Raw genomic sequence first — 12,849 nt, 5'->3', positions numbered from 1 at the left:
GCAAAATCTAGGAAACGTTGGAGTTCTATGGTGGTGGTTGAGGCCAAACTCTGACAGCTTGTACCTTTCTCTGGTCCATGTGAATGCCATGGTGGCGATGATGTAACCGAGGAATTGGATGGCCTCACGGTGGAACTCACACTTCTCCAGTTTTGGATGGTCTCACGGTGGAACTCACACTTCTCCAGTTTGAGGTACAGATGGTGCTCTCTCAACTTCTGAAGACCGGTTTCACGGGGTGGAAATATTCGACCAGGTTCCAGGAGTAAATGAGGATGTCGACGTACATGATCACGAAGCGGTGGAGGTACTCCCGGAACACCTCATTCATGAATCCCTGGAAGACAGAGGGTGAGTTGGAGAGGCCATACGGCATCACCTGATATTCATAGTGGCCTGATGGTGTTACGAATGTGGTCTTCCATTCATCACCCTTGTTGATCCGAATGAGGTTGTACACGCTACGCAGGTCTAGCTTGGAGAAGATGCGAGCCCCACGTAGCTGTTCCAGGGAGGCAGGGACCAGAGGAAGTGGATACCAGTACTTGACACTCTGGGAATTCAGGACCCAGCAATAAATGCAGGACCTCAAGCTTCCGTCCTTCTTACCGATCTAAAAGAAACTGGATGCGGCTGGTGAAGTAGAAGGGCGGATAAATTATACCCGTCAGTAGCATGGCCCCAGGCAGCTGATCAATTGGCTGCCTGCTTGGTGAAGACATCCTGGAACACCCTGTAATCTCGTGGAATCTCTGGAGGTTCTGAGGTTTCTGGACTCTCAATTGTGACCTTCCTTGTCATGGGTGATTATTGTTGATCTACGGGAGGTGCAGATGATTTCTGAACAGTTCAGACAGATATACAGTTTTGGATGCAATCATCACTCCATTGTAGGATATCACCAGTGTTCCACTTCACCTTATGGGAATGTTGAGTCAACCAAGGCTGTCCCAGGATGATGTCAGCAGTTGAACCCTGCAGCACTAGAAAGGAGATGTGCTCTTGAGGCAGACAACTGATGCGGAGAGTGATGGTGGATGTGCAGTACTGGATTTTGCCTTTGCCCAGCGGTTTTCCCAGTATACTGTGAATGTTTAAAGCTTGAGAACATGTTTTCCTCTTGAGGTTGAGTTGTCGAAGAAGGTTCAGCAAGATGAAGTTCCTGGCGGATCCCGAGTCGAGCAGGGCTTGTGCTGAAATAGATCTGTGAAAGTGGTTACCAGTACGGTAGTATGAGTTAATGGAGCAATCATGGGTTGTAACTGAAGGGTACTAATCGCTGGGTGTGGTGGATGGACAGGACAGGCGGATATCAGATGCCCGGATAGACAGAACCTGTTATTCATTCTCCGTTGACGCTCCGAGGTTGAAGGTCTTGACGGATAGCTTGCACAAGCTCAGCGAACGGGTCCAGGTTCTGATCACCACTTGACTCTGTGTTATGTTGCATTTTTGTTGGTCTGGTCTTCTGTCAGCAAACAGAAAGAGACAACAAATGTAAATGACGGTCTAAAGGCCTTTACACACTGAGCACGAAAAAGCGAAACGAATATCAGACACGATGACGCTCTCGAATAAAACAATAGATTTCTATGGATGCTTCCACTTAGACCATGAACATTCATGCACCGAAAATGCAAATTTTTTTTTTTTAACCAGTCCGATCAGTTTCGCAAAGCGAAAACATGGGCCATCCAATAAGATTTGAGCTAGGGTCATGTGACCGGAGCAGCTGCTGTTGCACAAAAAAACTGTTTCGAAAACCAGTGTAAACAAACACAGAAGAAGAGTATCCCGGATAAGAGAAGAGAGTGGAAGCTGAGTTCTTGTTATCGTTGGTATTTGAGAACAGATTTATTCTCACGTTCTTTATACAGAATAACATTTCTATTCATTGTCCACTGAATTATGTGATCTGTAGAGCACCGTCCATTTTCTTCCATGTGCGCGAGTGTTATGAGTCAGAGCGCGTTCACTCTTTTTCTAAAAATGAAATATGAAAGCAAATAGACATATGATTATGACTATATATTTTCTGTATGTGTTTTGTATGCAGCTCATGGTATTTTTATAGCAATAAAGGATGTTTATGACAAATATTAGCAGTGTAGCGTTATTAAACATACAAAGAGTGCATGTGTCTGCTTATTAATCAAAATCAACTATAGATCACAACTGGATCTATTACAAGCTCTCGATGATGGTTTAAAGTAGGTAAGCAAATACATTAATAATTACATACATTTTCAAGAGTAGCTTGATGCTAATTTTACTTCTAATTATATTTTAGGAAGTAGCCTATTCTTGTAAGCATTATAGATAGTTTGTTTCTGGTGTAGAACCTTGTTTATCTTAATTTAATGCTGTATATTGAGCAGCGGATGATGGTACATCCATTTACGAGATACATATCTGAGGAAAAATGCACTGTTGGTTGGCACCACCTAGTGTGCAGGCATGAATTAGAAGAAGGCACTTTTTTTTTTTTTATTAAAAATACATTTTATTTACAGGCTTCAGGAGAGGAGCAAGTGATGATCACAGGTGAGATAATATAGTCGATAATCTTGAGCAAAGAATTAGCTGAACAGTCACTGAAGTTTCTTTTCAGGGTGAGGCAGAGTGGAACAGAGTGCTTGGAGGAAGACAGGTAGGTAGAGCGGGTAAGTAGCCAGATGAGTTGATGCACGCTAGTGAACAAGACCATACACTGAGGTGGTAATAGGAAGATGGCGTTATATTGTGAGTGCTGACAGTTGAAGTGCATCAGAATTCTGGTGATTTTGAATGAGTGGGTGAAGCTGAAGAGCTGGTGTTGCCGGTGACTCCATGACAGTATGAATGAATGAATGAATACTGCAGCTTTAAAATTAATGTTTTAACTAGCATTAGCAGTATTTATTATTTAGCAGTATATATTCATTTATAATTAAAAATGTTCATTGTTAGTTCATATTAGCTCATTTCCATTAATTCATATTAAAAGATACAACTTAATTGTTAGTTGTTAGTTATGTTACCTACCTTAGTTAACAAATGTTAACAAATGAAACTGTATTGTAAAGGGTTACCTTTTTTTTTTTAGTAGTAGTTCGTTGTAGTATGAAGAAGTTCATTGTAGTATGAAGACATATGCTGTAACTCAAAACTTCAAGTGTCAAAAATGACTATTTATGGAAAAATAAATGTGAAAAAATTGCAGACATATGTTTAACAAAGCAGTGAATGAAAAATGAAAGGCAGGTCAAACAAGAAAAAAATGTTCCTACAGCCGATAAACAAACACAGGCAGGGCCGGAAACTAGGGGTTATAAACCAGGAACGCAAACATCACACAGACTGACTTACTATAAATTGGCAGGCAGAAACACATAATCCAGCAGAAAAGCAATGTAATCCAAGACCAAACAAATGGGATAAGACTTAACAAACAGTATACAGCAGGACTGGCGCTGGGAAACACAATCTGGCAGACAACAGGAGAATGAGGAGGATGTAAATAGATAGAGAAATGAGACACAGGTGAAGTAAATGAGGTCAGGTGATCCGCAAAACTGAATAAATAAATAAATAAATAAATAATCATAAAAACATGATATATGTAAAAAAAATCATGAAAAAGAGAGGAAAAATAGCTTTTTTGATCCATTACAACTGACTACCTTGGGTTCCAAGGGATGTAGAATTTAGATGGGGGGTAGGATATGGCATTATTTTCACACCTGAACCTTAATTCATAAGTTTCCACCTTTTCAGAAAAAGGTGAGGCTCTCATTAAGGCCACTTAAGGAGGATCTAATGACCTTCCAGACACAAAATGAAGAGTGTCTTAGGACAACACAACTCATCAAGGTACTGGACACAATCAACAGAGTGTAACTTCATCTATATATCACATTAAATGTGAAAGGAGTGAAATTATTTCCTTATGAAATTAACTCTTCATGAAGCCAATACTCAGGAACTCACAAAACACAAAACAGACGCCATGCAATAAAACAATGAAACAAGTATTTTTTAGTATTTTTAAAATACAAAAATACAGTAGTTTATTTTGATACTTGGTGTGGCTGCTGTATTTTGTAGTTTATTTTGATACACTTAAAATTGAAAGGAGTGAAATTATTTCCTTATGAAATTAACTCTTCATGAAGCCAATACTCAGGAACTCACAAAACACAAAACAGACGCCATGCAATAAAACAATGAAACTTATCTGGAGAAGAAATGGAGTGAACACGGACAAAGGCGTTTCATTCATTCATAACTCATCCATACCCGACACAGTTTTGCAAAGGGCCCCCAGAAGTCTAGGATCGGCTCTGAGTATAAACTATATAATTTAAGAATTTGAAGTACTCTAAAAGTGCACATTCAGTACAACTAAGCACACTTCTTTTTCACAAGGAATAGCTACACAACTATTTGGTTTGCAGTTTCTTTCTAATGTTCAGCACGATGCCTCTGGAAAACATGTTTTGGGTGACTTTAACAAATAGATTCTCTTTCATATATTACATTTTGACTACCACCAGTTCCTTCCAGGTGAAAGAAGTGAATTTATTTCCTTATGAAACTTATCTGGAGAAGAAATCTTCAAAGAGAGCAAACAACATCCCTCTCCTCGCTCATTTACGACCCCCTTCTACACACGGATACAATATGTTTCACAATTGCATTATCCTTCCTAAATTGTCTTCTAATTATTTAATTGGCATGATACAATTTTACCTGACCAATAATACATTGTTATATTTGATTTATTCGGATCTCTTCTGAAATTATTTTTCAAGTAGATTATTGTGTAGTCTAACATTTCCGCAAATCTGCATCCAGGACATATCATACTTAAGTACCAATGAGCGGGGCAGGGGGCTCTCCATTAGGGATCTTATGATTTCTGTCTGTCACCTGGCTTAACAAGTTACAGCTCTCGTGATTATAGGAAAAATACACTTTTTGTTATTTGCTAGCAGGGTGCGGCACTTAAAGGTATTATAATCACCCTGTATCCTCTGAGTACCTTACAGAACTGGCGAGTTTGTGTCCGTGAGTTCACAGTTGGCCGAGTGAATTTCTAAGCGATGTTAGGTCCTTAATGAATGAATAATTGAAAGTATGGGATTTCCAGAATACTCAAATATCTAAATTAATAAACAATCAATATTTGTGATCAGTTTTTAATTAGAAATATTGCCTAAATTTAATGATCACTTGAAACTGGATTCAGATTGAAAACGGAGCTAGACTAAAATTGAAACTAAAGAAGCGCAAGTAAAAGACCGAATACGCATTAAACCTTCGACCAGGCCGCTGGATTCCGCTGTTTTGGGCTGGTGGGTGGATTCTTACAAATGAGATACACTGACTGAAAAATTTTCCCCAGGAACAAACCAAACTTACTAGGAATTTGATTAAAAAGGATTTTGAGCAGCTGCATCACTTCCTGCGGCTGGAGGAAGCGGCACGGATCTCAATGCTGGAAGATGAAGCAGAGATGAAAAGTGAAATCATGCAGGAGAAATTGGAGGATCTCAGCAATAAAATAGTCAGCTTCTCAAACACCATCCGAAACAAAGAGACAGATCTAGAAAGAGAAGATATCCAGTTCCTCCAGGTAACCAGACAATAATGCATAAAACAAGCAGTGCTTCCTGTGGGACACTTACCTCTAAAATATATTTTGTAATTTATGCTATTTAAGTTTGCAATATTTATTGTAATTGTTGTTTCTTCCATTCCTTTTAGGCTTATAAAAGCTACACTGACAGGTAATATGAGGGTGAATCAAAAAAAATAAAAAATAATAAAAAAAACAAGACCAAAATAAAAAAGAAACAGTACATTTATACACACACACACATACATACATACATACATACATATATATATATATATATATATACACACACAACTTGCAAAAGGACTTGACCAGTGTACATTACGGAGAGTTACAGTCAGACATCCCACATAACCCAGAGCGCTTTGACCTCTGTGTTTGCGTTCTGGGTAACGAAACTCTTGGCGCAGGCATGCCGTCATGCTGGTTTTATCAGAGCAAAAACATTTTACAAAAGTAATGAGTTGTTACACCGAAAATTAAAAATAAACACATACTAACATTGTATTTTACATTGTGCAAACACTCACACCTCGGTTGACATTGCAGAAAATGTAATTTGTTTCATGACCCTTTAAAGGGGTCATATGATGCGATTTCAATGCTTCGTCATGCCTAGAGCTGATCCGTGCTGGTCGCTGAGGAAATACATCAACTTCGCGCGGTTGATCGCCGGATCGGCTTTCACCGTGGATGAGCGGAGCCCAGCCCGGGGTCGTCACATGTGGTAGTTCAACCCAAATATTCAGATGTGTGCAGCACATTTTATAGAGGACTGTTTCCTGATCCTGGGAGAGTAGATTACAATGCCGGTTGTTCTGATTCACAGATTGTAAGTATGTTTTTTATATTTAAAGAATTTGCCACTGCTGATTCAAACGCGAGTTTTGGGCAGTGTAGAGTAGTACTTGTTGTTTGTCATTTCTCCGATCACAAATGCAGACATGGTTTTATGTTTACGCGGCGCGATGCAACGCAATGCGTAAAAAGACAGTATAAGTTATTATAATCCGTAATTATGTCCCCACTGGATGCAACAAATGCCTCGTTTATAATGGGTTTTAATGTTTTTGTCTCGTCGCTCCGGCCGGACAGGGCATCACAGTATGGTAAGGTGCGTAACATTTCCACTGGATAGCTGGCCAATCAGAGGACACCTCGCTTTTCAGACCAATGAGCTTAGTAAAAATCGACACGTTTCAGAAAGGCGGGGCATAGAGGAGAAACAATAATGTACAGTATGTAGAAAATAGTGTTTTTTGAACCTTAAACCACATAAACACATTTCATTACACCAAATACACAAAATAATGTTATTTTTAGCAATATCATATGACCCCTTTAAATAGCCTTTAATACAATGTACATATATTTCATATTTCAAAAAAGTTTGAATGTGTCAATAAATATCCTTAAACCTCAATCCCAGCAAACACAGAACATTCTCTTAAAGTTAGTATAGGTAATTTTGTAACCATAAAATAACATTCCTAGAACGTTGCAACGTAGTTATTTTTAAATCACCTAAAAATAACTTATACAGAACATTCCCTAATGGTTATTGTTAGGTTATTGTTTTGCAACCATAAAATAATGTTCCCAGAACATACAGGAAAATGTATATGATTCATTGCACTGGTGTTCTTATGTTCTTGTTATTTGTCTGTATGTCAAGCACAGCAGGCACATCTTATCCTTCTTAACTTCCAGTTACAGCCAGCCCATTATCTGGTCACAGTGTACTGGATTCACTTATGCACTGATATCATACACAGCACAGGATGTCCCGCATCAGAAGCGTTCCCAAATGACACAGCATTAAATAATTATTTTTAGGTTAAACACAGATAAACACAATGTTCTCACATGTAGTGTTGATCTCAGGAATGTGAACTGGTGGGAAATGAAGAGTGACAGAGGTAGTCAACGGCAGCTGTCTTTGTTCTGCAGTCTGGCTTCATGCATCATGAAAGTGTCAGCAGTGGGAGTGGCGGTGTTCGCATAAATCAGGGGTGTCAAACTCAGTTCCTGGAGAGCCGCAGCCCTGCAGAGTTTAGCTCCAACTCTGCTCCAACACACACACACACACCATGTGGTTTTCAAATAAGCTTGAAGGACTTGATTAGCTGGATCAGGTGCATTTAATCAGGGCTGAATCTAAACTCTGCAGGGCTGTGGCTTTCCAGGAACTGAATTTGACACCCCTGACATATATAGATGAAAAGGTTAAACTCTTGCAATTATCTAAATTCAATCATCCAAGTAGTAAATTTGCTTGCATTTATAAAAATAAATCGTTTTACAATTTGTAAAATTGTATTTGTAAAATTTACAATTAAATTGTTTTCTGTTTACGCCAGAGGGTGTTTTCTTCATATTACATAATTATGCAACTTATTGTTGATGTATGTGTGTGTGTGTGCATATATATATATATATATATATATATATATATATATGTATATATATACATATATATATATTTCTTGACATATGGTTGCTACATATAAAAAAAGCCTAATATAGATATTATTAACATATGTACATATACAAATTTAGGGATTTTATCAACTTATATATGTTCACCAAGAGAATGTACGTATGTTTAATTTATATTTCACCTTATAGGTTTTATGGCAATATCACTCTTTATAAAGGGCAATATATATCACATACTATTACATTTCCATATGGGCTTGTAGTGTAGGCTACGTCAAATCTTAAAAGTGTATTTTATATATTTAGTATAAAAAAGACTGTACTTGCAAAAAATATATTATTTAAATAAAAGGCCACACAATGTACGTAAAGAGAGACACTATAATGTTTCTTAACACACTTGAGTACACTTTTTAAAAGTACACTTTGTAATTAAAACACTACAATATCCATTAAAGCAGGGTTTATCGGTATATTTGATGCTGACCTCATTCATTCATAGAACACTCTTTCATCATTATTTGTTCCTAGAAGTGTCCGTGGAGATAAGACTGTTTACGCTTTGCACACTGTGTGTATGTGTGTGTTTGAAACACGTGACCCTGCGTCTCCACCGCTATAAAAGAGCAAAAGTTCAGATTCCAGCAGTCATTTCAGAGCAGCCAGACAGCAGTGAAACTACATCACAAAACCACAGATCCAAGATGAAGGCCTGGTTCGTTCTGTTCCTGCTGCTGCCTCTCTGCATGGGTAAGTCATTTCAGATTGTTTGCTGTCACTGTTGAAGGATATAAGTTTGTTGTTGTAAGTTGTGAATCCTAACAGCTGAAATGGTATCGATTTCCACAACATCAACATTTTTATTTTTGCTTTCAAAGAAGAGTATTTTTCCAATTCTCTAAACAGCAATTTTAATTAAACATTTTTATTGTAAATATCACATGTTACTACAACAGGGGGGCACAGTGGCTCAGTTGAGGTCCATGCTGACCCGGGAGTTTGCATGTTCTCCCCGTGTTGGTGTGGGGTTCCTCCGGGTGCTTTGGTTTCCCCCACAATCCATAGGCATGCAGGTCAGGTGAATTAGATACACTAAATTGCCCATATATATATATATATATCAAAAGTAATAAAAAGCAATGTCTAAATTCAAGGAGTTTCATTAGTAATTTAGTATTACTCCACATTTGTGAATACACAGTAACATGAACATACAATGTTAATATTAGGAGTTGAAATGTAATTAATAGATAAAGTGATTAAAAACATTATTGGAGTAATACCATAATAATTTGAGAAAACAATACCATTAAAAAAAGTCAAATAATTTTAAGCCTCTTAAGCTCACAAAGGCTCTATTTATTTTATTAAAAATGTATATTGTGAACTATTACACTTTAAAATAAACATTTCCTATTTGAATATATTTTAAATTGTAATTTATTTACTGTGATTCAAAGCTGAATTTCCAGCATCATTCTAATATGTTAATTAGGTGCTCAAACATTTCTTGTTATTATCCATGTTGAAAACAGTTGTCATGTTTTACATTTTTGTGAAAGTCATGATACTTTTTTCGCCAGAATTCTCTGATGAATAGAAAATTCAAAATAACATAAATGTATTTACTGTTGCTTTTCATAAATCTGTTGCATCTTTGCTGAATAAAAGTATTAATTTCTTCACCAAAAATAAATAAAATCTTACCAACCCCAAACCTTTGAACACTAGTGTAAATACACAGTATTTTATTTTCTATTTCTAAAATCCTTCATAACACAGTTTTGATGCCAAACTGAACAAACTAAAGGTCCTTTTGTGCGTTTGTGGTGCAGCGGATCACTACATTGAGTGCTATGGCGAAGATTTCCTTATGGTGAGGAACATGCTTCTGCAGTGCAGGAGTAAAGTTACTCAGGCCTGCTATACCAGAGGTAAATAAGTGCACAGCACAGTCAGCCGAGACTCAAGGGCAGCTCCAGGGCACTATAAACACTGCATGTTTCTGCATTACACAATCAGTGGAATCCGATAAAAAATAGATTTCAAAGAAGAGTGGAATGATTTCATAACAGTGATAGTTGTTGATACAACAAAGCTGTAGGGGCGATACGGGCATTTTTGTAACAACTCCTGTCATCTTCTAATAAGAAACATTTACACGTACTAACAGTAATAACACAAAGTCATGGTGGAAAGGTAGAAGTCATGGATGAATGGAGGTAAAAAAAAAGCAGCAGTATTTTAAATAAAAACACAGCTTAAATGATACACCTAACTATCATTTTAGCTGTCAGGATAATATGGGTAACATAACAATATAATATAATAACAGATATTGAAAATATACTCTTTTTAATTTAACATTTACATATATTGTTTAGGTAATAAGTTGTCCAATAGATTCTTCGATCTTCATTACACGTTTTAAAGATGGAATCTCACATTTATTCATGCAATTTTTATTTCATAACAACCCTTGTAGAAAAAGTCCATTCATTGTTTTGAATGTGCTCTTGTAGTGTACTTCAACACTTAAAAGTATATTTTCAGATATTATTAATGAAATAAAAGACCACTAAATCTTACTTAGACAGACTTTCATGACTATTTCTTTACACACTTAAGTGCACTTTGTAATAATGACAATTAAAATGTTACTTTAAAGTACATTTGAAATAATCTTTTGTCTTGTTTTTTTTATTTTATTTTGACGTTTCTAAGATACTAAAGCAAATGTAAAGTGCTTTCATTTTAACTGCAGTGTATTACATTGTGTGTTTAATAGTGTTTTAATGCATGCAAGTTTCAATAGAAATGACATTAAAGTATATTGTAGTTTACAATAAATGATTGTCAGTGCATCCAGCAGTAAACTTGAACCATATTTAAAAGACAATAGAAGTATGAAATTATATATAAAGGTTTACTTAAGTCCTACTACAAAAGATAATACTACAATAAGAGATTTGAACACATCTTACATGTTGAAGGTGTGATAACTGATCTGATATCTCTTCCACAGCAACTGGAGAGAAAGGCTGCGTCAGTGTGCAGTTCTGTCAAAGGAAAGGCTGGAAATGTTGTCATGAAAACCGGTGCAACGCTTGATCCTCACAGAGTCTGCTAACCGCCAGCTTCATTTATGCCTCAGTCATTTTTTTTCATTTTATACTCCGACACCAATGACTTCAAATAATAAAAAAAAACATTTTCAATAAGCAGCATGTGATTTTGTGCTCCCACTTGGCCATGTTGCCCAAGGTTTTGCAGATAGCACGTTACACACATACACCAAACTTTGGCCCGGTCAGTTATTTATTTGCACAGCAGAGAACAGGCAGTTTTGCTGAGTCAGGAAGCGTCTCTCTCAGTGAGGTGCTCTGTAGGTTTCACCACAACATAACCTCACTCTCTAACACAGACGGAGGAAATCAATAAAGAACATAAACAACATTCAAGGTCTGAAATTTTGCTTGTTTACTGATCCAAACTTCAGCGTTTACAGATGCACCAGGTCTGAGGGGTCAAGGTTTGGTTGGCATAACTAGTTCACGACTTCACCATCTGCCAGCAAAAAGCAGCTTTCTTCATTGACAGTCATTCAGAATTAGCTGTGTATTCTGACAAAAGTTATTTGGAAGCAACATATTGCTAATATTTATTTTTAGTTAGATCTACTCAACTTTGGAAAGCTCAGGGCCAGTACCCTGATATATATATATATATATATATACACACACACACACACACACACACACACACACAGATAGATTTAAATTAAAAATGTTTCTGATAATGCAACCAAAAATGTAATTATATTTTAAACAACCAAACAGTAATGTCTATTTTGGAAAATACATTAAAGCTGACCAATGAAACCATTAAATTGACCAAGTGTTGAATTATAGGACTTGTGAAAGGAATAGTTCACCCAACAATAAAAATTAGCTGAATATTCAGGTCATCCAAGATGTATATGAGTTTGCTTCTTCATCCAAATATATTTTGAGAAATGTAACATTACATTACTTGCTCACCAATGGATCCTCTGCAGTGAATGGGCGCCGTCAGAATGAGTCCAAACAGCTGATAAAAACATTACAATAATCCACAAAACTCCAGTTCATCAATGTGTTGTGAAAAGCTAGGTGTTTTTGAGAAACAAATCCATCACAAAGGCATTTTAACTTCAAAATGTTGCTTCTCGCCATAATCCATGATCCATAATAATGCTTCTTTCATTGTAAAATTCTGTCCCACATTAAAATCCACTGACTTGTTTGTTTAGAACTGTTTTGGACTGTTTGTGCTTAGAAACAGTGCTTGATCTGTGAATATTTATCTCCTCATTCAGATGAAACTACTAATTTTTTCCAACAAAGAAACTAACTCATCTACATCTTGAAATGGCTGAGGGTAAATGCATTTTCATCAGATTTATGACTTTTTGGGCGAAACATTCCTTTAAAGAGATAAAGTAAGTAGTATTCAGCTAGTTATGTGTGTACACACCACTTTAAACATATTTGCCACAATCAGTGCCATTCATTCAGTTGTTCACGTTAGAGAAATATGTAGAATTTTAAATGGACAACTGACTCCAGGCATCTCCAAGAGTTTAAACATATTTGCCACAATCAGTGCCATTCATTCAGTTGTTCATGTTAGAGAAATATGTAGAATTTTAAATGGACAACTGACTCCAGGCATCTCCAAGAGACAACACAACACAACTTGTTTTTAAAATGTTTCTTTCTAATCTAAATTCTTCAGTATTTTCTGCCCAT

The 12,849-nt window shown here is 36.6% G+C and overlaps 1 protein-coding gene across 1 annotated transcript; it reads right to left on the bottom strand.

Moving 5' to 3' along the window:
• Positions 1–211: 211 nt before the first annotated feature.
• Positions 212–801, bottom strand: LOC107695037 (RNA-directed DNA polymerase homolog). The gene is made up of 2 exons (XM_016494817.1): positions 706–801; positions 212–553 (listed from the first exon to the last, which is right to left on the bottom strand). The coding sequence occupies exons 1-2, from the start codon at positions 799–801 to the stop codon at positions 212–214; spliced, it is 438 nt and encodes a 145-aa protein (XP_016350303.1).
• Positions 802–12,849: the final 12,048 nt, after the last annotated feature.

Source organism: Sinocyclocheilus anshuiensis, unplaced genomic scaffold, assembly GCF_001515605.1.
Source record: "Sinocyclocheilus anshuiensis isolate Anshui unplaced genomic scaffold, SAMN03320099.WGS_v1.1 scaffold486, whole genome shotgun sequence".
NCBI lineage: Eukaryota > Metazoa > Chordata > Actinopteri > Cypriniformes > Cyprinidae > Sinocyclocheilus > Sinocyclocheilus anshuiensis.
This window is presented reverse-complemented; position numbering and strand designations above follow the sequence as displayed.